Below are 26,882 nucleotides of genomic sequence, written 5' to 3' on the forward strand. Positions count from 1 at the left end.
GTGACTGTCCCTCAGTCCAGAGGGCAGTGCTCCATGGCCTGTAACGCTGGGGTCTGGCTTCAGCCCCAGAAACACCCCAGGCTCTTTTTTGCTTCTGACTCTTCCTGTGCATGTAAAAAGTTCCAGGCAGGGGCTCATGGCATAGTCCACTTCTGCCCGGCTGGCCAGAGCAGGGCTGTGGGAAGGAGAGAGCCCACTGCGGCTCTGGGCCCCACGGCCTTCTCCCTCCCCAGCAGGTGTGAGCTCCTCTGGCACCAGGCAGGCACTGCCCTGTGACTAGGGGCATGGGAAGGGGTGTAGTGTTGGGGAGCCCCCAGGTATGCTGGCCCAGGGGGGCTAGGGGTCTGCCTGCAACCCCAGTAGGACACCCCACGGGGAAGGAGAGCTGACTGAGAGGGGCACCATTCCCTAGCCGGACACCTGGCAAGGCAGGTCCCTGGGGTGTCCCTCCTCACATGAGGGCTCATGATATGGACTAGGCCCCAGCAGGATTGACCTGAGGCACACTGAAGGGTGTTATTGCAGAAGATGGGTCCTTTCAGCAGACTTCACCCAGGGCATGGTCCTCACCCCTCTGCCACTGGCCTAGGTGCCAGAGACCCACCCAACCTCCCTCCAGAGCCAGTGCCCCAACCCAGCCCCTGCCTGGTCTGCAGTCACCCCCGTGAGGCAAAGCAAATGGGGATGGAGCCTCCACCCCATGCAGTGTTCACCTGTGGCCACAGTGCGGGGGTGGAGGTGACAGTATACCAGGTGGCTATATGGGCACAGTCTCCTCAGAGAAAGGCGGCCCACATGATCTGAGACACCCAGTGAGCCCACTCATACCCGAAGACCCCCGCCATGACTGCCCTAGGATGGGCCCACCCCACCAGGTGACACAGGTGCTCCTGGAACATGGCTTCCGAGTGCCAAGTGTGGCCGGAGGTGGACAGCAGATCTATCCACATGACTTCATGAAGGGACAGGCCTGTGGGGGAGAAACATGGTGGGACTAGGCCCCTCACCTCCAGGACTCCTGTCTTGTTTTTAAGGGCTGGTGGCTCCAGACCTTCCTAATGTCCACAAAGAACAGCCCCTGAGCTCTCCTCGCAGCCCCCCATCCTGTGTGGGCTTAGGGGGATGGAACACCTGGGCCTGAGCCCAAAGAGTCCTCAGGAGCTCCCCTGCTCTGGGTCTCAATAGCCTGTGCTGCCCACTGATGCCAGAGGACCCAGAAGTCCAGTTGCGATGGCCTCTGAGGGGTCAGCCCTCGCTCAGCACCAGGTTGGCAGGTGACGGGGGCGGGGGGCTGCAAAGAGCCTGCACCAGGCAGCAAACCTTTCATCAAATAAATGAGGGAATAAGCAGCTGCCTCTCTGAGATCTCCGGCTGCGCGCTGGGGGCTTCCAGCAAGGTGGGCTCTTGGGAAGGACTCACGCTCATCTGGCTGGGTCTTGGAGTGGTGAGAGGTGTGGGAGGTAGGAAGAGGTGTGGGTATGGGTTTGACGCAGGGTGAGGGGTGGGTTGTGGGATGCAGGCACCAGGACTGGGTGGGGCTCCATAAGAAATACCATGGTTCAGATTGTACTGTTTCGCTAAAATAACTCTGTATACAAGGGTCCTCATCTGTGTTTAAGTTTCCAAAAAAATGAGTCACACTCTGGAGGCCACGGGCCTGGGCACATCCATCCACATCTGGGTCCCTGTCATCATGAAGTCCACGGGCCACCCCGCCGGCCGAGAGGCAGGAATGAAGTGCCCTGCAGGACAGTGGCACAGAAGGAGCAGCAGCGTTTGCACGGTTGGACAGGCAGCAGCTGGCTGCAGCACACTAGACATGGTGCAGGCAGGTCCCTCTGCAGCCCTTGGGGAGAGACAGAGGCCTGAGACATTGCACACCTGCCAGACTGTGTCCTCCTGCCCCACACCACACCCACCTGCCCAGATCATACTACCAAGGCCAAGCCCCAGCCCCAGACTCTGATTCTTCAGTCCTTAACATCACTCCCACCATCCCAGGCCAGGCCCACTGACCCCAGAGAGGACACCTGTCCCCCACACTCACAGGGTCACCCTCATCCCCTGCAAGGCCAGGACCTGCTGAAGTATAGTCTCACCTGACTCCCAAGCTCACCTACTCCCACACAGACCTCACCCTGGTTTCCCCAGCGCTAGAAAACCCCAACCTCCACTCAATGCAAGGGGTAAGGTACTGGAGCCTTGTGTCTCTGGGGTGAAGGCAGTAAGTAAGATCAGGGAGGTCTCTCATACCCTGCTCATCTGTTCTCCTGTCCTCTGCCTGCTCTCCCACCCCTGATGCTGTGGATGGTCCCAAACAGTTGGAGCAGCTGGGTGCACAGCAGCAGCCCTGGTCCTGCTGCTCCTCTACCTGTGGGGAGGCAGACAGGGGGCTCCCTGTAGGAAACAATGAACAAGTTCAAACTCCCTGGACACCACAGCCTCATTACCACTGTAAACCTGCCCCAAAGCCAACCTGGGTGTCCACCCTCAGGAGCAGGGCCCAGCAGTGTCCACCCAGTGTCCCTGGACTGTGCCTCGACCTGTGTTTAGGAGGCCAGAGCAGAGGAGGCCTGCAGACCATCCCCTGGGCTCTCCCACTGATGCCACTTTCTCCAGCTCTTCCTCTGGCCCCCTTCAGAGGGGCCCTGACCCCACCCTGGCCCTCCTAAAGGCAGGACACTCCCAGGAAGACCCAGCTCCTATATGTGGTGGTGTGCCTGAGCTCAGACCCCTGGAACTGAGGCCCATCCCCACTGGCACCAGCACAAGGCTGTTTTGCCCATTGGCCACCTGGGAGGCACTTGCAGAAGGTGTGCTGCGTAGAATCGGCTGTGTGCTGGCCCTTGTTGGGTAAGAGTGCTGTGGCCATTGGTAATGCAATGGGAAGCCCAGCAGAGGCTTTGAAAGGCGAGCCACCCTACCCCAGCCCCATGCCTAGTGAATAGATGGAAGCTGCTGCTTCACAAGGACTTCCACATTGTTCTTCATATACCCGGGGCAGGTTTGGCCTGTAGGCAGATGGGATCTGGGCCCTTAGAAGCCGAGGCCTTGGGCAGCCTTCCACAGGCCTCTTGCTCATCCTCTGACCCTGTCCGCTGTCCTTGCTCCAGGACACCTCCCAGGTCTCTGGCCAACCCTCCTTAGAGAGTGGGGTGGGCCTGTGCCCAGCCCCCTCCTCAGGCTGCTCAGGCCCCCGTGGGGGAAGAGGAGGTGGAGGAAACGGGGGCTCCGCAGACATCCGGCCTCAGGGCCCAGGTACGCCCCAGCAGCAAGATCCCAGCAGCGCCTCAGGCAGGGTCTGGATTCCACTCTTGCCAGTGCTACCCTCTGCCAGGGGCCTGGCTGAGTCATGTTCCCTGGGGTTCGGGTGGGTCTGGGTGGAGAGGGAGGCTGTGGGGCACGGGGTGCTTATGCAAAGCAGCCTGCAACTTCCTGGAGCCTGGAGAAGACGCTGAGCCAGATCCTGGCAATGGCCTCCCTGTGGACACCCCAGGGCCTGCGCACAGGAAGGTGTGGGAGGCAGGGGCTTGGGGCCAGGGTTAGATGCTAGGTGGGAGGTTGAGTCTTGGGGTAGCAGGCACAGAGGCCCAGAGTGGCAGCTCGGCGGGGCAGTTCTTTGTCCCTCAGTGCACTAAACAGGGCCCCCATGGGCTGGAAGGGCTGAGGCTGGGCCAGCTCCACGCCCAGGAGATCGGCTCTGGCCCCAGGCTTCAGAGCGGCAAATGTGCTTGAGTCAAGGCTCCTGCTTAGCGGCACACACACGGTGCCCGCAGGGTGTGCGATGGAGGCAGCAAAGGCTGGAGCTCGAGCCCTGGTCCCGTTAGGGACTGTGTTGGATCTTGGGGTAAAAGGGGCAGACAGGAGGCTCAAGGAGGGGGCGGTACCAGGTGGGTATGGTGTGGTGTGCGCAGGAACTGGTGCTCTGGGATCCAAACAAACCTTCTGGGGAAAACTGCCAAACCCAGGCATAATGTATGAAAAACATCTTCTTAAAGCAACACCATGCTGGCAAAGAGCAAGGAATAAGGAATGGCCCGGTCTCCACTGCAGGAACACACAGGAACACAAGCCCCGAGGAACCCCCCCCCCCAACTTATTCCCAGGCTTTGCCCACCTGGGGGCTGGAGCTCAGGATTCCCTGCCTGGGGCTAGGTGCAGGGCAGAGTCAGCCCAAGACGGGGAGAGACTCCCACCCTCCAAGAAGCAGCAACCGGGAAAGGTACACTGCCCTGCCCAGGGGTCAGAGGACTGCCCCCATGCTGAGCAACACCGTGAACCCCAGAGAAGTCCGAGCTGATTAGCCCACGTGTGCAGGACAGATTCTTGTCCCTGTGCTGGGACACAGTGTCTGGTGTGGATTTCAGTGACACTGAGCGCCTTCCTCGGGCCTGGAGGGACAAAGACCTGCACTTTGGAAGGAACACAAAGAATCCCTCAAGGATAAGAGGACAGAGGGAAAGGGGATGATAGGATGGGATAGACCTGAAGGGAAGGGGGGAAGGAGATGTTGGGAAGGGGCAAGGGAGATGTTGAGGGGACTACAGGGGAGGGCAGGATGCATTCAGGGTGACACTAGAATCTATGTAAACACAATAAATTAAATTTAAAAAATAAAAATAAAATAAAGAATCCCCAGTTGACTGTGTACGGAAGACAAGCCGTTCACACGAAAGCGAGTGTGTGTGCCAGCAGAGCCATAGCACAAGCATGACAGGACATCAGGTGTTACTGTACAATGTAATTAGACACTGACCACGCACGAACTGTAAAACCTCAGCGCTGCTGAGAAAGTACAGGCAAGGGAGAGGAACACAAAGGTGACCAAAAACTTCATTCAATGGACCCTCTAAAGACATGACACTGGTCTAACTAAAATTAAAGCCTCCAAGAGGGGATGGGTAGTGCTCTGGGTCCCTGTGCAGACAGAGGGACTGGGGGCCATGCAGGAAGCAACAGTCAGGGATACGGGAGAGACAAGGGCACATCCAGTCTGTCCCAGAGGGAAGGAGCAGGTGAGGCGCAGAATGGCTGATGATTTCTCATAACTGATTAATGACCTAGTTGCGCAGATTGGAGAACTCACAGGACCCCAGTTAGAGTAAATGAAAGTGAACCGCACCCCAGACCTGCGGGCAAACAAGACAGACAGCTCCTGTATAGAGAGCAGCAGGGAAGCCCGACAGGAGCAGGTGACTCAGGTGCTGAAAGCAATGACCTTGCCCTGGACTCCCCTCAGAGAATCTGTCCCTTCCAGAAATAAGTGTGAAAAAGACATTTGTAGACCGAAAACTAATCCGAGTGTGCCACCAGCTGCCCCCCTCACCAAGGGAGACTCTCAAGAGCATGTCCCCAGCAGGACTCAAGTGATCCCTCGTTGATGGTCTGAGACACGTGCAGGGGTGAACGGCACAGACGTGTGTGTGTAATCCTAAAAATCACCGATGGCATAAGCTCTGGTCATGAAAATGTCTATTGGGGTTTAAAGACCTCCATTTAAACTGCACAACGACACTGGCAAGACTTGGAGTCAGGGACATCAAGTTTACAAGCCTTTAGGTCATCATGTCATCTGGGTGCAACAGGTAGAAGTATGACTTCCTTAAATTTAGACTTTGGTAACTTTGGCAACTCCCTGCCCAAATCCCTCTCTCTCTCACTAAAAAAATGAATAAATAAAAGCAAGGGGCTGACAAACATGGGATTAAGGATAATGGTTACTTCAGGGAGTGGTACAGGGAGATAGGGGTCAGGGATGGATGCAGGTCACCGTGTGTGGTTCTAATTGCATGATTAAAACTCTCTGAATACCCTGGCCGGATGGCTCAGTGGTAGAACGTCGGCCTGGCATGCAGGAGTCCCGTGTTCGATTTCCGGCCAGGGCACACAGGAGAAGCACCCATCTGCTTCTCCACCCCTCCCACTCTCCTTCCTCTCTGTCTCTCTCTTCCCCTCCTGCAGCCAAGGCTCCATTGGAGCAAAGTTGGCCCGGGCACTGAGGATGGCTCTATGGCCTCTGCCTCAGGCACTAGAATGGCTCTGGTTGCAACAGAGCGGCGCCCCAGATGGGCAGAGCATCACCCCTGGTGGGCATGCCAGGTGGATCCCAGTCGGGTGCATGGGGGAGTCTGTCTGACTGCCTCTTCATTTCCAACTTCAGAAAATACAATAATAATAATAATAATAATAATAATAAAATAAAACTCTCTAAATAAAGGTGAGCCACTCAAGGACAAACAACGAGACTGTCGTGAACCAAGGATTATGATGAATTCAGAGTACATGCACCTGAGACCCAACAAGATGACAAAAGCATGAAATAAGGTCCTAACCAGCGAAAGAAGAGAAAGGTCTAATAATTTCAAGGAAGAAGAATCCTCAGATGACACAACTGCATCCATGAAAATCTTGAAAGAATTTGAAACATATTAACAGAATTGATAGAAATGTTCACTGGACGGCTGCATTAAAAAACAATTTCACATTATTCCTGGCCACATCTTGTAGAAATGAATTAAATTTTTGATACTATTTAAAATAGAATAAAAAAGAAAACATACATGAACTAAATCTATGTTAAAACATACAAGACTAATACAAAAAAAATTCTAGGAGTTGAATAAACAACAAGACAAATGGACGGACAGATCATGTTCATAGATTGTGACTCCATAGTGTAAAGAAGTCGGTTCTCCCCAAACCAATACATGAATTTAACTTCCTATCCAACTACACCTTTCTATTTTTATTTATTTTTAGAGACTCTCTTGTCCCAATTATACTACTTGAATGGAAGTATTGTGAAGGGCTGGGGGTGGGGGTCAAGAAGGACCAAGTCATTTCCAAAAAAGAGAAACAAGGTTGTGGGACTTGCTGGACCAGTGCAAGGACATCTTACAGAGTGACAGTGATGGAGACAAGCAGCATTGGTTCCAGGCAGATGACAGAGCAACAGAGCCGACCAGGAAGCCCAGAGATACCACACATGACAGTGGTCACCTCCAGAGGAGTGGGGAGGGCCTTCCCATTAGGAGGTCTTGGGCACCCACATCTCACAGCACTTGGCCAAATTGATTCTTCAAGCAGGGAGTTACCAAAGTTACCCTGCCCTCAGGAGCTTACAATCCGTTTCAAGACCCAAACAGATGCGCAACAATGATGCTTCTAGGAGATGCCCCTGGAGGTTATCTTCATGATCTCAGGTGGGGTCACAGCCATAAAGGCCACCAACCACAGAGGAAGAGGCTGCCCGATCTGATTTTATTATCGTGAAGGTGGCTTTACATCCAAAGGTACCACAAAGTTGTGCACAAACCGCACGTGGTCGAGGTGCCTGCAGCACGGGTCACTGAGAGAGACGGTGGCTCCAGAATGGGTGTCCCTCCAACACACCAAGAGACAGATTGTGAAGCCAGGACACCTGGAAAAGAGACTTGTCCTTCTCAGGACAGAAAACCTAAATGGTCGTCACACATGGGGAAACTGGCCATTTTACAGGGAAGTAGAAAAACGCCAATAAGCACCTTGCCACGCTTTCCCGAGGCAAACGTCGGGTGGCTGTGGATGCCCAGTGTCTATGATAGTGAGCCACAGGCCACTCACTCATGCCACTGTGGTCCACATGGTATCCCTCAGAGCACCCAGTATGCCCCATCCACCACAAAATCCACAGCCGCTTGAAATCTGTGAACATGGCCTTGTTTAGAAATGGGGTGTTTACACACTTAGTGAAGTTAAGATGTGGGGACCTGCAGGAGGGTGGCCCTGACCCAACAATGGGGACCTTACAAGAGGGCGACCTAGACTCAGAGATAACCACACATGAACACAGAGTGTAGAGCAATGTCTCCAGCAGCCAAGGGACACCACGGATCGCTAGTGGTCACCAGAAGCTGCAGGAGACAAGCAGGACTCCTCCCTGCAGCCTTTGAGAGAGAGTGGCCCTGTGGCTCCTTGTGTCCCTGCTGCCAGCTCTGGGAGAGGAGCACTTTCTGTCATGAGAACTGCCACGTCTGCAGCTGAGGCGTCCAGTTAGGTCGATGCTGTGTGCACCTGGCTGACCGGCATTTTGCTCCCAGGAAGATGTCTGAACAAAGCTGCACCATGTATGTGGAAAGGGAGGCACTTTCAAAATAGCAAAAAATCTGGAAACCACCAGGTTTCCAGAGGCAAGTTGCTAAGTGGCAGGACTGCCAGGCCTTGGTGACAGAGTGGACGTGGGGTGAGGAGGGCAGGCAACACTTAGTTGTCCTCCAAGGACACGTGGCAGCCCTGGGTGGAGCGTCACACACGAGTTTATCTTACAATACTCACTGAGACCTGCTGTGTGCAGGCACAGTCCCAGGTGCTGGGCGCAGGAAGAACCTTGCCCTCAGGAGCTTACAATCTTGAGTGAGACAGACAACCAGCAAAGAGAAAGATGTCAGAGAGAGAGAAAGCGAGAGCCACCAGACCCTGCATAGCAGGTGTGGGTATCAGTGTGTTCACGGAGGTGAGCGCAGTGGGCAGAGCATCCAGGGCCTAGCCTGGTGTGCCTGTCACATGCACTCTCTGGGCAACTGCTGTGTGCCAGCACCAGAGTATCGGACTGCTCTGCCTACCCATGCTCCAAGCCCAGGCCTGGGACAGGTCCCAGGCCACCCATGGTCTGCTCCTGCAGAAAACTAAATGCGAGAGCCCAGGGATGGTTCAAATCTTGACCTCAATACCCCCCACCTCCCCACCTGACTCGCACTACACCCCATGAGACAGTGAGACAAAGGCCATCATGCACCGGTCCTGTCCTGTGGAAGAGACCCTAGTGCTTGGCCGGCCACTGAAACTAATGCACAGAACCCCTACCCTCCCGACAACTTGGCCGGGCCCAGGATACAGCCAGGGTACCCCAACCCCTGCTAGGAGCTCAAGCCAGCACCTGCATCAAGACAGGCTCCCTGCCCCAAGCAGAGGCCCCACCTGGCCCCAGAGCTGCAGAGCAGGCAGCCCGAGCAGGCTGGTGAGGACAGGCACAAGCACCTGCGGTTACCTGATGGCCTGGGCAACTGAAACAGACCGCCTTCCACTGTCTTCACGCTCGGAAGCACTGATGGCAGTGGGTGCACAGTAACCACATTTGTATCTGAGCGTTTGTCTGACTCGGCTTCAGGAAGACAGGTTTTCGGGATCTTATTGTCTATGTGCTGAAAATCATAAACGGAGAACGGTATCTTTCTGCCAGACACTCTGTGAGCAGCCTTGACCTTACAGCTCCCGGCGGCTGGCCTCTGTAGGGGTGCAAGCATGGAGCAAGCGCGTATTTTTCGGTCTTTCAGCTTCCGGTCTTGCTGCAGAGGCGTCCACAAGGGTCCGGGTGCCCAATGTGGCGTGGCAAAAGGGCCTCTCGCTTTTAGTTGCTGAATGTCCATGAGTGTAGATGGGAAACTTAAGTTGGAAATGGGTGGTATTTGCTTCTTGGCTTTCCTCACACTGACGCCTTCTACACAGAGGTCAGACCCATGGACTGGTGGCAGGTCCACAGCAGGCTGGGGGTTGGGGCAGGTGGGAGAGGTTAAGGGTGCTGGGCTGCCCCTCGCCACAGACCAGTGCCTCACTTTCCTGGTCTTCTGGTCAAGTATATGTCCTCAAAGAGAAGCACTGGCCACACTTTTTGATGGCTGGGCTGCCCATTGGGTACCCCCCACCAGGGAGGCCTGGGTGCAGGGTCCCATCCACAGAGCCAGAGGCCAGTGACAAAGCCACCACCCAGCCTGGCTGCCCAGCCTACAGGAAGACCCTTGAAGGAGAGCACAGTGTTCCCTGAGGAGACAAGGAAGGACATGCAGGTCCAGAAAGAAACAGCCTGGAAGGGCCTGGAGGCCATGGACATCCACTAGCCCAGCCACCCCTGTGTTCAGCTTGTGTGCGGTGGCAAGCAGGTAGCAAGCCCTCAGAGTGCCCCACCCGATGTCAGGATGTCGGTCCCCTGGCTGCGCCGGGCAGCAGAGGCATGAGCAGTGCTTCCACCCGCCTGCCCCTCACCTGTCTCCACAGCAGCTCAAAGTTGCCGATGTCGCAGTTGCGGTCGACCTTACGGTCCACGACCACCTTGAGTGTGTCCTCCTGTACCTGCGCACACAGCTGGGCCGTGACTGGCGTGGACGCATGCATGGTGGGGCTGGAGTTGATCTCTATCAGCCACGGCTTGAAATCACACCCCAGGACGAAGTCGGCGCCGTAGAGCTCGAAGCTGTTCTTGCGCTGCTCCACATGGTCCTGGGCCATCTTCAAGGTGTTGGTGATCATCCGCTTCATGGAAGGGTATATTACGCTGCCCCACAGGGACCCGCAGCCACGCTTCTGCAGGTACTCCTGGAACCGGGTGCTGGTCCACATGTTGTGGTGCGGCAGCAGGGAGCTGCGGCCTTTGTCATTCTCAAGGTGCTTCTGAATGGAGTTGTTACAAAGGTGGATGGCCCTGTGAGGCAAGGCCATGCATGGTCAGAGCAGCCACCCCAGGGCCATTTCCTGCCCCAGGCCCAGACCCAAGCCCACAACCCAACTCCACCCCAGGCCCTGCCACAGGCACAAGGCCAATGCAGGAGGGGTTCCAACAGCTCCCCATCCTGCGTGGTAGGCCACATGGACTGCCCACCAGCCCAGGCCACCAACCAGGGGCCTCCAGCAAGTAACAACCTCCTTGAGCCTTGGTTTCCCCACTGTACATAGCAAAATAGAGATGAGTCCTTGAAGAGCTGGTCTGATGATAAAGACTCACTAACTAAACTCTTCAGTTAACTCAGGGGTCCTCAAACTATGGCCCGCGGGCCGCATGCGGCCACCTGAGGCCATTTATCTGGCCCTGCCGCACTTCTGGAAGGGGCACCTCTTTCATTGGTGGTCAGTGAGTGATGCATCCTGTGCTCCCAGAGTACTGTATGTGGCGGCACCGCAAAGCGCTGCGTCACTCACATACAGTACTACCTCCGGTGATGCCAGACTCACGCGTCACGACTCCGGAAGCATGTCATATCACTTGTTACGGCTAGCAGTGACAAATACGGAACCGGACATTGACCATCTCATTAGCCAAAAGCAGGCCTATAGTTCCCATTGAAATACTGGTCAGTTTGTTGATTTAAATTTACTTGTTCTTTATTTTAAATATTGTATTTGTTCCCGTTTTGTTTTTTTACTTTAAAATAAGATATGTGCAGTGTGCATAGGGATTTGTTCATAGTTTTTTTTATAGTCTGACCCTCCAAAGGTCTGAGGGACAGTGAACTGGCTCCCTGTGTAAAAAATTGGGGGACCCCTGAGTTAACTTATTTAGACTCGGGCACATTCTAAACAGGAAACAGAATAACAGCTACTGATAGATTATAAAACACTACGAATCCTCTCGAGGTCATTTTCATTTATGTGTATCTGGGAATTTCTATCAGGTTCTAGGTGCTGACACCCACGCCTGCAACTACTTATGTAGGACACCAAAGGAAAAAAGCAACAAGATATAGGCACATAGAAGAGTCTTAGACACCAAACCCATTGTGTTGGGGTGGTGGACCCACAGTGCTCACACTGCCCATCCAGCTGGGCCATACCTGTTCAGAAATGATTTCAGGGACACCCCTTTCAGCCTGGGGTGAGGGCAGGGGCCCCATATGAAGACTAGACTCAGGGCTTAGGGACAAGGAGAGAGGTGCTTCTGGGAGTTTCTGAAGTTTCATACTTTATGAGAGTGCAGAGGACTGGCTTTGAGGGGCAGCGGGCCTGCGTGCATCCCTTGGGGAGGGAATTCATTTAATGTCCCTAGACCTTGGTCACACCTCTATGCCTCACATGGTGATGGGCAACAGCAGACATTGCCTGGGCACCCTGCCCATGCCCATAGTGCCAAGATGATGCCCACTGACCCATCCAGGTCGTCCAGAGAGAAACGCTGTGTGGAAAACCGCAGGTAGCTCTCCTTGTAGAACCAGATAGTCAGGGGGTTCCAGTCGGTGACCAGAAACCACTGCCTGATATCAAACTTGGTGTCATAGATGAGCAGTGGGGTCTCGATGTACTTCTGCACCACCCACTTGTCCTTGGCAGAGAGGTGGTCTGCAGCCACCAGCTCCAGGATCTCCTCCACGCGGTTCATGCACACGATGTCTGTAAGAAGCCACCACTCAGCCCTGAGGCCACCTCGGCAGCATGGGGTGGGGAGGGCATGGAAGGCTTTGACTTCTGGCCCAGGCATAGCCAGTGCAGCCCCAGAGAGGACGTGAAGATGGGGAGGGACAGAGATGGGGACAGAGACACTTTCAGAAAGCAGCCTGTGAGCAGTGGGTGTGACTGAAGGAAGCATGGCCTGTCCTGGGAAACAAGCAGGCAGGTACAATGGGGTGTTCTGCCAACGGTGAGGGTCGAGTGAGGCCTCACGCCCAAGAGGGTGACTGGATGAATGGGGGTGGGCCAGGGGATGGCGGGACTAGGGTACACTAGTGTTCACCCACAACTGGTCTTTCACTCTGCAGGAGGGTTTACAATTTCTCAAGCTTGCCCCCAAAGTTAGGCCACATGACTAGTAGTGACCCATGGCGTCGGAGCAGAAGCGATGTTCACCTCTCTGGACTGCAGCATTTAATATCACCTAGAGACCCTGCAACCCTCTCTTTCCCTGAAGCCTAAAGGGACTATGGGGGAACACATCACAAGATAGTGGGGGGACTTTGATGGGCAGAGCCGTGCCCACACACCATCCTCCCATGCCAACCTGCATGGACAGCAAGCATAAGAAAAGATGAACTTGGTAAGAGATGTTCATGGCCTAGTTGAGGGCCCATTGAGGTTTGGGGACTGCTGGTTACTTGGCACAATCTGGCCCAACATGACTGATATGAGGGTGGAGGGGAGCACCCTCTGCAGACACTTGAAGACATGACAGCACAAGACAGAAGGTGAGCTTTCTTCACAACAATACAAGACCAGGTTCTCCAGTTACATGAAGGTGAGACCTTGCAGTCCTGAAATAAAAGGCTTGCAGTCCTGAAAACAAAGCAACAAACCACGGAAGTTTTCCTGAGCCAAGAGTAGGGAGGGGCATGAGGGGGGCACAGCCAGAGACCAGGTAGAAAGCAATGCATTGAGTGTTGAACAGGTGGGTCAGTGGGATGCATGTGTCTGCAGTGGGAGAAAGTCTGGCCTAGTGGATGGGAGGAGGGAGCCACCAACAAACAGCACTGCCGTCCAGAGGAGTGGGCTCAGGACAGACCCAGGAGTAGCACTGACCCAGCTGGGTGGGCAGCACTTGGAGGAGAGCAGGTAGAAGCCCAGGAGAGGGAACATTTCAGGACAGATGATGTTTAGGATTGAAAGTAGTAACATCAAATTAATATATTTTTAAATAACCTAAAAATTAACCACTTGTGAATTTAAAAATATTTTTTCCATTGATTTGAGAGAGAGGTAGAGAGAGGAAGGGGAGGGGAGAGAGAGAGAAAAACATCAATTTATTGTTCCACTTAGTTGTTCTATTTAGTTGTGTACTTATTGATTGCTTCTCATACATGCCCTGAATGGGCATCAAACCCATGAACTTGGTGCACAGGGACACCATTTAACTACTGAGCAACCCAGCCACTGAATTTAAAACAATGACAATGAAAAAATAACTCAAGGGGCAAAATACAAATGAAAAGAAAAGTAGACTTTAGAGTCTCAGGAAAATGAGAACATCATATAACAAACAAGAGGATGCCTGACCAGGTGGTGGCGCAGTGAATAGAGCGTTGGACTGGGATGCGGAAGGACCCAGGTTCGAGACCCTGAGGTCGCCAGCTTGAGCGCGGGCTCATCTGGCTTGAGCAAAGAGCTCACCAGCTTGGACCCAAGGTCGCTGGCTCCAGCAGGGGGTTACTCAGTCTGCTGAAGGCCCACGGTCAAGGCACATGTGAGAGAACAATCAATGAACAACTAAGAAGTCACAATGCGCAACGAGAAACTGATGATTGATGCTTCTCATCTCTCTCCGTTCCTGTCTGTCTGTCCCTGTCTATCTCTGCCTCTGTAAAAAAAAAAAAAAAAAAAAAAGAGGATGAAGCTAAGGCCATATTTAGAGGAAATTTCATAGCCTTTAAGATTTTTTTGTACAAGGAAGCTTGGAAATAAATAAGCTTGCCATTTAAGTCAGAGCCAAAGGTGGAAAAGTCCTTCATAGGAACATTGAAAAAAATGCAACCAAACATTGGTTTTTTGGAAGCATAAATAAGATTAGACAATCATATGAAATTTTGTTTAAAAGAAAAACAAACAAAAAAACACCCACCATGTTCACCCTTAGGAGTAAAAAAGAGGATATGGTGATGGCTGTGACGCAAGAAGATGAGGTAGGAAACACGCACACCGGTCACCATGAACAGAGTTTACAAGTTTTTCAGTGCCTCTGAGCATGCTTGGGGCTCAAAATAGGTTTTGTAATATACCAAAGAACTGGGGACCCCACCTGCTGCCAAGGACGGTGGTCCTCCTCTCATTCAGCAGCTAGCATAAGCCTATTGTCAAGATCAATATGAAAAAGAAAACTGTAGACTTGTTTGACTCGGGAATATGATGGGAACATCCTAGTTAACTAGCAGAGCTCAGAACAAAAGCCAGGAAGACCAGTCCTATTGAGATGCCTGTTCCTGGGACTAGGGTTGCCATTTACCTGAGAGAACTGAGCCTCCACAGACCTGGTATCCAGCCCACTCCACATTCCCAGCAGGCTGCCTCTACAGACTGCTCCCACAGACAGTCCCGCAGGCCCCAGCCCAGGATGCGCTGTGCAGCCTTGGGACCCACCTCGGCCCCGGGACTTGGCTGCGGGCTTCACAATCCAGATGTTTTGAAGCCCGTCGATCTCAGTCTGAGGGTTCACAGACGATATTTTATTTAGCAGAGCTTGGCACTGTGAAAAGTGATTTCTTGAATCAGAGATGAAAGCGTCACCACTACAAAGCAAAATGCAGGAAGCTTGTGAGGTTCTGAGGGCAGCGCCTGGGGTCCCCTGGTAGCAGGTCTAGAACTTCTGTGTGCCGAGGGCACCTGGAACACGACATTGCAAGGCTGTTCCTGGTTGGGTGTGTGAAAACTGGGGACCCTGCATGTGGACCTCAACTGCACATACACCCCAGGAGTACCATGCCTGGGCCAAGTAAAGACTGCAAGGAGACAAAGGTGGGGTTCTTGTGTGGGACCCCAAATCAGTGTGGCCCATGGAGGCCTATGAGTCCAGCAGTAGGTGGTGCCCAGGATGGTGTCTCATCTATGGGGACCTGCTGATGGGAAAGCTGACCTGTGTCCTGAAGATAATGTGGGCTGGATACCAGCTTAATATCTTGTGGGCTTGACTGTCCATTGGTCAGGGTGGTGGCTGCACAGTGATGGTGACAATAGGCCAGCCCAAGAAGCCATCACAGTATACGGGAATAAAGGGGGGAAGATGGTAGAACTCTGAGTGGCCTTTAGAGCTCAGGAGTACATGATAAAATCCTGGCACAGGGAACCCCGCCCCCCACCCCACCCCATGCACATTGGCCCCACCGTGGATGGATGCAGCAGAGGTGATGCAGCCATCCATGGTAACGGCTTAGACACCTCCGTAAGCACCAGAGAACAGGCACGTCCACCTAGGACCTGGGGGATTGTTAAAAAGGCAATAGTAGCCAAAACAATATATAAAATTCAATGCAATACGTATCAAAATCCCAATGATGTTTTTGCAGAAATAGAAAAACCTATCCTGAAATTCATATGGACTGTCAAGGGAGCCCCAAGTAGCTTGAACAATCTTGAAAAAGAAGAAAAAAGTTGAAGGACTTGTACTTCCCATTTTCAAAACTTACTACAAAGCTAATCAAAGCAGAATGGTATTGATATAAAGGCAGACACATAGGCCCTGGCCGGTGGCTCAGTGGATAGAGTGTTCGCCCGGCATATGGATGTTCCAGGTTTGATTCCCAGTCAGGGCACACAGAACTGACCATCTGCTTCTCTTTACCTCCCTCTCCCCCTCCTCTCTCTCTTCCCCTCCCACAGCCAGTGGCTCAGTTGATTCAAGTGTTGGCCCCGGGGCACTGAGGATAGTTCAGTTGGTCTGAGCATTGGCCCCACACAGGGTTGCCGGGTGGAACCTGGTCAGGGTGCATGCAGGAGTCTGTCTCACTATCTTCCCTCTTCTCACTTAAATAAATAAAAACATGTAGACCAACAGAATTAGAATGGAAAGTCCAAAAATAAACCTTCACATATATAGTCAAATGTGCTTTGACAATGGTGCCACGACCATTTCAACGAGAAGGAAAAATCTTTTCAAAACAAGTACCATTGGGAAAATTGGATATCCACATTAAAAAGAATAAAAAAGGACCCTTATCTCATGCCATATTCAAAAATTAACTCAAAATGGACCAAAGACCTAAACACAAGACCAAACACTTTAAGACTTATAACCCTACAAGTTTTAAACATACATATATGTATACACACATACTTATAAAACTATAAAACTCTGAGAAATAAAAAAAAAAACGTAAGGCATAAGCTTCAGATGTTGAATTTCACAATGAATTCTTGGATATGACACCAAAGCACAGGCAACAACAACAAAAAAATAAGTTGGGCTTCAAGAGAAACTTTTAGATTTGTGTCTCAGAAGACAGCATCAAGTGAGTACAAAGGCAACCTGCAAAATTAGAGGAAATATCAGCAAATAGTGCATCTGACAGGGGATGAGTATCCAGAATAAACAGAGGTCCCTAAAACTCAACAGCAACAGAAAACCATCTGATCCAAAAACGGGCAAGGACTTGAATAAACACTTCTCCAAAGATATATGAATGGCCAACAAGCCCATGAAAAGATGCCCAGCATCACGCACATCAGAACCACAGTGAGCTCTCACCTAGTGCCCTACAGGATAGCTGCTACCGAAACCCAAGTGTTGACGAGGACGTAGAGAACCTGGAGCACCCCTCCACCATGCACTGTTGGTGGGAAGGTAAAAGGGCGCAGCCACTGCCAGAAACAGACGGGGCAAAGGCAAGACCTAGCCACATGCTCTTTGTACAAGATCTGCTTCAAAACACAAAGCCACCAGCGGAAGCAAAGCAAAAGCCTGAAAAGGACACATCGATCTTGCCAACACCAACCAAAAGCTGGTATAGCTATGCCACCACCCCACAAAGAATTTAAGGCCACCAGTATTGACTGAGAGGGGAATTTTTTTTTTTATCAAGTGAGAGGGAGGCAGAGAGACAGACTCCTCCCTGCATGCACCCCAACCGGGATCAACCAGCAAAACCAGTGTGGAGCCATGTTCTCCTCATCTGGGGCTGCTGCTCTGTTGCTCAGCAACCAAGATAATGTCTGAGGCAGACCATGGAACCATCCTCAGGGCCCAAGGCCAACTCGTTTATTCGAACCATGGCTGCGAGTGGGAAAGAGAGAGTGAGAGAGAAAGAGAGCAAGAAGGGTGAGGAGGGGTGGAGAAGCAGATGGTCACTTCTCCTTTGTGCCCTGACCAGGAATCAAACCTGGGACTTCGACATGCTGGGCAATGCTCTACCACTGAGCCAACTGGCCAGGGAGAGAGGGGAAATTTTGTAATGATAAAAGGGTCCATTCAAAGGAAGACAAAATAATCCTGCATCCAAATATAGAAAGCCACGGAACTAAAACAGACCCAAAACTTCAGACATAGTTCAGATGTCTTCACACCTCTCTCTCCACATCTCAGAGGACCAGCTAATAAAGTGGCTGGTCAGGATGAGGACCTGAGCAACCAGCTTGACAACTGTGACGTTTTTAAATGAATGTGCCCAGTGAGTGTGCACACACCGCAGTCACCCCTGCATCAAACATTAACCACAGCAACTTCTCATTCTTCACTCACAGTAGATAGCTATCCATAAAGAAGCACCTTGGCCCCGTCTCTTACCTCACACTAAAATTCTTTAGAGATAATCAAACGCAAAAAACAAAAGTGTGAGAAAAACCAGTGGGGCCTCCAGAAGAAGCTATCGAGCTAGTCTCCGTGACCTGTGAGAAGCACGGGTCCCTGCAGCAGGCCTCTCAACACCCCTCCAGGACAGAAAAATCAGAGAGCCAGGCTTCATCAGAAACATCGCTGAGACGTGAGGACACATCAGACCCTACATAGCCATGGGAAAGGGCAAGCTTCCCACCCGTGGTGACCTGGGTGGAACGCACAGCGAGCGGGCAGCTGACACAACCCTGTGAATGTAAGTTCAATGACTGGCCTGGATCCCGTCATTGTGAGAAGGTAGGATCATAGCAGGTGTGTCCTCTGAGGGGTTCTGACTGGGAAGGGGCAGGAATGCACTCCTGTCACCGTAAAAAAAAAAAAAAAAAAAAAAAAAAAATATTTTTTATCCAAAAGAAGGTTAGGAGGACCAGAAACGACCCCAGGTGGTACATGTGGGCTTCGGGCAGGCCCTGCAAAACAATGGCTCCAAGCTTCTTGACTTGTCCCCTTGGCTGACAGGGGCTCAGCCTGCAGGGGTACCTGGACCACCCCTTCCAGCTTCCACTGTGAAGGGGACACTGGACCTCAGCTCTGGGGTGGATTTGGTCATCAGGATGGGGAAAGAAAGCCAGACGCAGCCTTTGGGTCCCGGCAGCAGGAGCAATGAAGTTGGGGGGAGTTAGGAGGCCTGCCCTGCCTGCCTCCACAGCCATCGAGGGGCTCAAATGGGGTAAAAGACATGAAGGGGTGTGAAAGGTGCTTAAGGTGATGTTATGCAAAGGCTTCCTGATGGGGATGTCATCCTCTAATCAGCCAACAGGGGCCTTGAGGAACAGGCGAGGGCCCCAACACCCATCTGGTGATCCATATGTTGGGGTGCAGAAAGGTACCCCAACATCCAGACAGCGACCCACATGCTCAGACAGGTGCCTTCAATGTCCCAGAGGCTGACCTCCCTAGACCAGGCTTGCAGTCATCTCCTCCAACCTAGTGCTCTTACTGAATGAGGGAATAGTACTGCTGGGTCAGCTCCTTCCACTCCTCTTCCGTCAGGCCCTTGGCGGTGCCCTCAGAGACGTCGATGTCCTCATGCTCCAGCTGCTCCAGGTAGGCCTGGCACACCTTGCACGCTGTGTCCACGAGCTGCCCCGACAGGCCCATGAGCTTCGAGTCCTTCTCAGGGTCTGAAACCCAAGCATAGGCACGTGAAGTGCGGCCCCGCCTGCCAACATGCCGCCAGGCCTCTCAGATGATGCTTCCCTGAGCAGCCACCTGGGTGCCACTCCCATCTGAGTGGGTACCCGCCCCTTCCATGGGTCCTCCCACTGGTCAGTGAATGCCCAGCACCCTCATACTCTCCAGGGAGACTCAGCCCTCAGGGTGGGGATGAGGTGGCACTTCTTACGAACTCTCCCCAGAACATGCTCTTTTCTGAACACACACTTGGCATTGAGTAAGCGCTTTGCTTGTGATACTGTGCACCAGGGACACTGGCAAGCCCAGTGGGGCGTGGCAGCAGCTCTGGTGTGCCAGGGGCTTCTCAGAGTGCTCACACATGTGGGCTCAGCACCCCCTGCCTGTGTGCCCCTACTCAACATTTCACTGTCCTTCTGGAAGCCCAGGGTCAAGGTCACCGCAGGGGTCTCACCAGGCGGCCTGGCTGCCACCAAAGCAACTAGCCCAAAGCCAGATGTGGGGACTGGGCTGAGAACCAGCAACCATCAAAGGGTCCAGCAGGAGCCAAGGAAAGTGAGCCCAGACAGGGCTGCTGGGCAGGTGCCTGAGAACAGCTGCGCAGACCAGGGTCAGGCCCTGAGCGCATGCAGAGTAGGCATTGCGTGGGAGGCAGCCCAGAGGGGAGTGGACCCAGTGCTCCAGTGATTCAGGCCCAGCCCAGGCCCTGCCCTAGGAGACAGCTTGGTTTGAACCAGTGCTGGCTATGAACATCACAACATGCATTTAAAAACCATACTAAGGTGGTAAATAACATAAAATGACCATTTTAAAATGAAAAATGGCACTTTAGTTTCCTGGTCTAGGTCGTAAGGAGCTTGGATGTCACTGGCCCATCTTAACAAGTAAAACTGAGGAAACTGAGAAATCAATGACTCTCGTTGAGTCCCTCAGAAGAGTGAGGTGACAAGGCACCTTATGTCCCCAACGCAGGAGACATTGGCAAGCAGACACAGACGCACAGCGGATGGCAGCTGACCATGAGCAGGAGCCTTCTAGGATAGAGACTGCACTGTAATGACAGGTTGCTAGAGGCTCAGAGTGAAAATGCTGAGTGTCAAAAACTCTAGGGGGTTGGTTGGCCAGTTGGCTCAGTGGATAGAATGTCAGCTGGTGTGCAGACATCCTACGTTCGATCCCCGGTCAGGGCATACATGAGAAGCAACCATCTGCTTCTCTTTCCCTCCCACTTCCCCTTCTCTCCCTTTTCCTCTCTCACAGCCAGTGGCTCTATTGGTCTGAGTGTTCACCCTGGGCGCTGAGGATAGCTCAGTTGGTTCGAGCATCAGTCCCAGACAGGGGTTGACAGGTGGATCCTGGTTGGGGTGCATGCGGGAGTCTCTCTCTGCATCTCCCTTCCTCTCACTTAAAAAAGAACCTTCAAGGGATCAATTTGAGGAGTAACCCCCCCCACCCACACACACTTTTTTCATTTTTACCTCCAAGAGCTTGAATATCAAAGAAAAACCTCCCTGTGCTTTTGGCCAGGGGAGGGAGAAATAGCTATCTTTTCTTTTATCGTTTTTTATTTATTAATTTTAATGGGGTGACATTAATAAATCAGGGTACATATGTTCAGAGAAAACATCTCCAGGTTATTTTGACATTTAATTATGTTGCATACCCATCACCCAAAGTCAAATTGTCTTCCGTCGCCTTCTATCTGGTTTTCTTTGTGCCCCTCCCCTCCTCCCTCTCTCTCCCTCTCCCTCCCCCCCCCCCATAACCACCACACTCTTGTCCATGTCCCTGAGTCTCATTTTTATGTCCCACATATGTATGGAATCATGCAGTTCTTAGTTTTTTCTGATTTACTTATTTCACTCCATATAATGTTATCAAGGTCCATCCATGTTGTTGTAAACAATCCAATGTCATCATTTCTTATGGCTGAGTAGTATTCCATAGTGTATATGTACCACATCTTCTTTATCCACTCATAAAACTCAACAACAGGCCCTGGCCAGTTGGCTCAGTGGTAGAGCATCAGCCTGGCATGTAGGAGTCCCAGGTTCGATTCCCGGCCAGGGCACACAGGACAAGCGCCCATCTGCTTCTCCACCCCTCCCACTCTCCTTCCTCTCTGTCTCTCTCTTCCCCTCCTGCAGCCAAGGCTCCATTGGAGCAAAGTTGGCCCGGGTGCTGAGGATGGCTCTATGGCCTCTGCCTCAGGCGCTAGAATGGCTCTGGTTGCAACAGAGCAACGCCCCAGATGGGCAGAGCATCGCCCCCTGGTGGGCATGCCGGGTGGATCCCAGTCGGGCGCATGTGGGAGTCTGTCTGACTGCCTCTTCGTTTCCAACTTCAGAAAAATACAAATAAACCCCAAAACTCAACAACAAACAAACATTTCAATAAAAAAATGGGAAGAGGACATGAACAGACACTTCTCCCAGGAAGAAATACAAATGGCCAACAGATATATGAAAAGATGCTCATCTTCATTAGCTATTAGAGAAATGCAAATAAAAAAACTACAATGAGATACCACCTCACACCTGTTAGATTAGCTATTATCAACAAGACAGGTAATAGCAAGTGTTGGAGAGGCTGTGGAGAAAAAGGAACCCTCATCCACTGTTGGTGGGAATGTAAAGTAATACAAGCATTATGGAAGAAAGTATGGTGGTTCCTCAAAAAACTAAAAATAGAACTACCATATGACCCAGCAATCCCTCTACTGGGTATATACCCCAAAACTCAAAAACATTGGTACGTAAAGACACATGCAGCCCCATGTTCATTGCAGCACTGTTCACAGTGGCCAGGACATGGAAACAACCAAAAAGCCCTTCAATAGAAATAGCTATCTTTAAACAGCCACACAGTCCTGCTCTAAACGCCCTCGGGAGGCAGGTTAGCCAGAGCCTGACCAACCTGGGGGAGGAGCAGTGTTCTACTCCAGCCCTTCCAGCCATCCTGAACCACCAAAGAGGGGAGTTTGAGAAGCACTTGGAACCTCGGTCCAGGGCACTGGCCCATGGAACACCAGAACACCGCCTAGCTGTGGGAGCACTGAACACCCCTCCCCATATCTTACACCATGTCACCAAGGCCTATTTACTGCACTTCTTTCTACCCAGGACACTTTGTTTGGCCTGTAACAAAAAATGACCCAGAATACCAAAGGTGAAAACACAGACTGAAGAGACAGAGGAACACGGACTACATCAGACACTGGCAAGGATGTGGAGTCACAGCTCACTGCTGGGGGGGGGGGGGCACATGGTGCAGCCGCTTCGGAAGACAAATTGTCTGTCTCTTACAAAACGAAGCACACACAGTCCTGATCCTTGCTATTTATGAAAAAAAGTTGAAGACTTATGTCCTCACTGAAGTTGGCAACTTTACTCATAAATTCTCAAAACTTGGAAGCAACCAAGACATCGCGCAGCGGCTAAGAGATAAATCATGGTCCATCCAGACAGTGGAATATTATTCAGCAATAAGAAGAAATGAGCTATGCCCTGGCTGGTTGGCTCTGTGGTGGAGTGTTGGCCCGGCGTGTGGATGTCCCGGGTTCGATTCCCGGCTATGGCACACAGGAGAAGCGCCCATCTGCTTCTCCACCCCTGCCCCTCTCCTTTTTCTCTCTCTCCTCCCCTCCCGCAGCCAAGCCTCCACTGGAGCAAAGTTGGCCTGGGCACTGAAGATGGCTCCATGGTCTCTGCCTCAGGCACTAGAATGGCTCCAGTGGCAACAGAGCAACGCCCCAGATGGGCAGAGCATCACCCCCTAGTGGGCATGCAGGGTGGATCCCAGTCATGCGCATGAGAGAATCTGGCACTCTGCCTCCCTGCTTCTCACTTAAGTACAAAACACACACACACACACAAAGAAGAAGAAATGAGTTATGAAGCCATAAAAAGAAACGGAGGAGCCTTAGATGCATAGGACTGAGTGAAAGAAGCCAATCTGAGTCTGTACACTGTATGATTCCAACTCTATGACATTCTGCAAAAGGCAGAACTATGGACACAGTGACGAGTCAGTGGTGGCCAGGGGTTGGGGATAGAGGGACAAACAGGCAAAGCACAGAGGATTGTTAGGGCAGAAAATACTATACAATACTATAATGATGGGTACACATCATTACACACTTGTCCAGACCCATGGGATATACCACACCAACAGTGACCCCACTGTAAACGATGGACCTTGGGTGACAATGATGTGTCCATGTAGATTAATCGGTCACAACTGACAACCCACTCTGCCTGGGGGGGTGCGGATGGTGGGGATGGGGGGAGCCTATGAGACCCTGCACCTTCCCCTTAATGTTGCTGTGAACCTAAAACTGCTTCATTTACGTGAACCACCACCACCAAGATTTTATTTGGGTTTTTAGTCCTAAATCCTTGGAGAACCAGACTTCCTGTGGCTCACAGGAGCACCACTGTTCCACACTCACCTTTCTGGTCATCGGGGTCGCTGTCCCTGGCCACCTCCTCCCTCTGGTTCCAGGTGTGGCTCCTGTGGCTGTACTGGTGGCTGACCACCCACTTGAGGATGCCGCAGGCCACCGTGCGCCGGAAGTCATCTGAAAGGGCACCGAGGCCTCGCCCCTCTGCCCATGCTAGGGACCAGGGACCTGGGCCAGTGCCCTCTGTCCACAGACCATGCGTCCCACGTCTTGTGGGGGGCCTGGCCCCACCCTCACAGCCCTCTGGGGCCAGGCGCTAGCCCCAGCCTTCCCTCCCACTCCTCTGCAGAGAGGGGTCTAACACACCCAGTAACAGGATCAGAGATAGAAGCCATGCCCTCCTTCCATACCCCAGGACCACCATCCAAGGGCTCCCACAGCCTCTCCCTGCTTCTGAGTCCTCAGCCCTGCATCACAGGACAGCTGTTCTTCCTGGACAGCCCCCTGCCAACAGCACCAGAACCCTCCCCTCTAGAGTCTCTTTGAACTTCCTGCCCATGCAGCCCCCACAGCACTCAGTGCTGTTGGCTGGGGTCCTGAGTGTCCACCCAGCACGGAAAGCAGCTCTAGGGTTTGCACAATGGTGAGTGAGCCCATGCCTTGAGTCCTGTCCCCACCTCACTCAGACTTTGTCCTGTGCCCTCCTTGGGGTTGGCAGGAAGTCCTAGCACCTTCTGCCCAGCCACCTGCTCCTTCCTCACCTCAACAGAGGCCATCCCACCGGATGTCCACCCACCCTGAAGCTGCTGCCTCTCTGGAAGCATCCAGAACCTAAGCTCCTCTGGCTGCACCCACAGCCCCAGGGCCTCTCACCCAAGCCTCCTTCTCCTTCAGAACAAGTGCCCTGGAGCTCAGATACCACCCCCAACCCCTGCCCAAGAACACCCAGAAACATTGCCCATACCTAGCTGGCCTGGCAGCTCCTGGCCTATGCCCCTCTGCAACCCTCCCCTCTCCAGGGCTTCATCCAGTGTCCCCTTTCTGCCAGCCTAGCACTGCACTTGTCACCTCTAGTTCCTTTGGGTCTTGCCTGGTTACTTGCTCCAAAGAGCCCGGGTGGGGTGAAGGCACAGGGCAGGAGTGCTAAGCATGTGCCGCATCTCCACAGCCCCATATCAGGTGCTAAGGGAACACAATCACCCCTCAGTAGACCCATCCCCATCTTCCCTGACCGCCTTCTCTGTCTTGTGGCCTCTCAGCAGGTTGACCAGGAACCCTCTCTTTGTCCTGGACTGGAGCCCGTGGTCCCCTGACTGTCCAAGATTCTCAGACCCAGTCCCAGCACCACCCCCTGGCCAGGCCGTCCTCTCCAAGCCGCAGACACTCAGCTGTGTCCTCCGCCAGGCGCCCCTCCTCCTTGCCCAGGTTGCCCGTGAACATTTCCGGTCAGCTCTCACCACATGCACAGAACTGAGCCCTCAGGTCATGGGAAGGGATCAGACACTCCACCAACACCCAGCCCAGTCCCAGGCTCCATTCTCGGGCCCCTTAGCCAAGGCCCATCCCATCTCCCTTCAAAAGGCTCCAGCAGTGCGTCAGCAGGGAGGCAGCCCAGAGGTCCTGCGGATTTCCTGGTGCACAGGCAGCTACATACCCAGAAAGTCTTGCTTCTCACTGTCAGAGCAGAGGCCGTAGCAGCGTGGGAAGAAGGTGTCGGGGTTGTCCTGGATGTACCATGGCAGGGTCCTCATGTTCAGGCATAGCCCGATCTCCAGAGACAGTGGAGAGTCAGGCACAAACTTGGACCAGCCTGCATGCCTGAGGCATCTACTGGACTACACTCTCCCCACTCTCCAGCCCCACCCACCCCCTGGCAAGCTGCTCATGGTGGCCAGGTGCTGCTTACCAGGGCCTTCGGCTCATCCTCTGGGCTGCCTGGCAGGGCCAAGGCAGGAGCAGAGGGCTATCTGAGGGCACCCAGGGTAGTGGGCACAGTATTCGCCTCCCAGGTCCATAACGGTGCCTGGGGCCCGGTCCAGAGAGGCAGGAACAAGCTGGAGGGGTTACCATGCAACCGCACACCCACCACTCTGGCCCCATGGACATGATTGGGACATCCTATACCCCAGGGTCCACTTCATGCCTCATTTGGAAAGAAGCTGAGCACATTCACAACCACTCTACATGGGGATTTTGCAGGGAGCCCAACCTGACTGGAGCACCCACAAGTATCGGTCACATTAAAAAGACACCAGTGGCTCTAAGCTTTATGAGGACATAGTGGGGGAGACACCCCCACAGGGAGCCATGGGGGCAGTGGCAAGCCTCCTCCCTGACCCCTTCCTGTGTCATCCTTGCCTGTTGAGGGGGTGGTCCCCTAGGTGCCAGGGAAACCTTCTACCAAACCTCTCCCCAGTGGGTACACACAGGTTCTGCAGAGCCAAGGCCCAGCCCGTCTCAAGCTTGGCCTTTGTACCCAGAGGAGGCCTCAGAGTACCCAGGGGTAGGTGCATGGGACAAGGGTTTGCAATTGTGGCCACTGGCACTGGGTGTGGCCTCCAACCAGAAGGCTTCCTGGGGAAGAGCCCTGAAGTTACTGGTCAACCGGTTGCTCAGCCCTGCATGGCACCGCCCCCACCTCTGCCACTCACTTTGGTGGTGAAGGATGCCGTCCTTGCATAGTGATTCAGCATCTGGTCACAGCTCAAGCTGTGGTAGTCGATGGCGTCCCTTTTGATCGTCCACAGGAAGAAGGGCACCTCATTTTTTACCAACCTGGACTGGCAAGAGAAGCTTTGTCAAGACCCAGCCTTCAAGGTCCATGTCCTTGGTCAGGCAGGATATAACTGAGGACAAAGGAAGTCAGACTTCCAATGACCACATGCAGATTCTGACTGTGCGTTTCTCATCGCACTGCTGTGTGTTGAAGACCCACTGTGTGTGGGGCTGGGGGCAGCCGGGAGCACACAGCTGCCTGCTCTCAAGAAGCAAGTTCAGGGGAGGTGGGGCTTCAGGGTTCTGGCTTCAAGGGCACCGATGGGGACCTGGGGCTGCGAGTATTGTTTGAGCAGCCTGCTTCTGGGTGTCCACGTGGGATCAGGGATGTGTGGACGTCAGGTGAATGCAGTGCTTGCTGACATGGCTGCACCCTCTCCCTGGGCCCACAAGAGCTGGGCAAGAGAGGGGCTGATGCTGGACGGGTGCCCTTGGTGGCCACGCTGTGTTTACAAACAATAGCATGTGTTTGGTCAAAAATTCTTACCAAAGAGATTCAAGGAAATGAAAGCTGTCTCCAAAATC

General features: G+C 53.0%; 1 protein-coding gene across 1 annotated transcript in view; it reads right to left on the reverse strand.

The window, feature by feature from the left end:
• Window positions 1-776: 776 nt before the first annotated feature.
• The window catches only part of TTLL8 (tubulin tyrosine ligase like 8), a 30,815-nt gene continuing 4,709 nt past the window's right edge, over window positions 777-26,882 (reverse strand). Inside the window, exons 5-14 of the mRNA XM_066360279.1 lie at window positions 26,234-26,362; window positions 25,237-25,351; window positions 23,631-23,759; window positions 18,987-19,170; window positions 14,803-14,951; window positions 11,892-12,132; window positions 10,018-10,453; window positions 9,026-9,521; window positions 1,712-1,846; window positions 777-970 (exon numbers count right to left, since the gene is read on the reverse strand). Coding sequence (XP_066216376.1) covers window positions 777-970; window positions 1,712-1,846; window positions 9,026-9,521; window positions 10,018-10,453; window positions 11,892-12,132; window positions 14,803-14,951; window positions 18,987-19,170; window positions 23,631-23,759; window positions 25,237-25,351; window positions 26,234-26,362 — 2,208 coding nt within the window. The remainder of the gene's footprint in view (window positions 971-1,711; window positions 1,847-9,025; window positions 9,522-10,017; window positions 10,454-11,891; window positions 12,133-14,802; window positions 14,952-18,986; window positions 19,171-23,630; window positions 23,760-25,236; window positions 25,352-26,233; window positions 26,363-26,882) is intronic.

This window comes from Saccopteryx leptura, chromosome 1 (assembly GCF_036850995.1).
Source record: "Saccopteryx leptura isolate mSacLep1 chromosome 1, mSacLep1_pri_phased_curated, whole genome shotgun sequence".
NCBI lineage: Eukaryota > Metazoa > Chordata > Mammalia > Chiroptera > Emballonuridae > Saccopteryx > Saccopteryx leptura.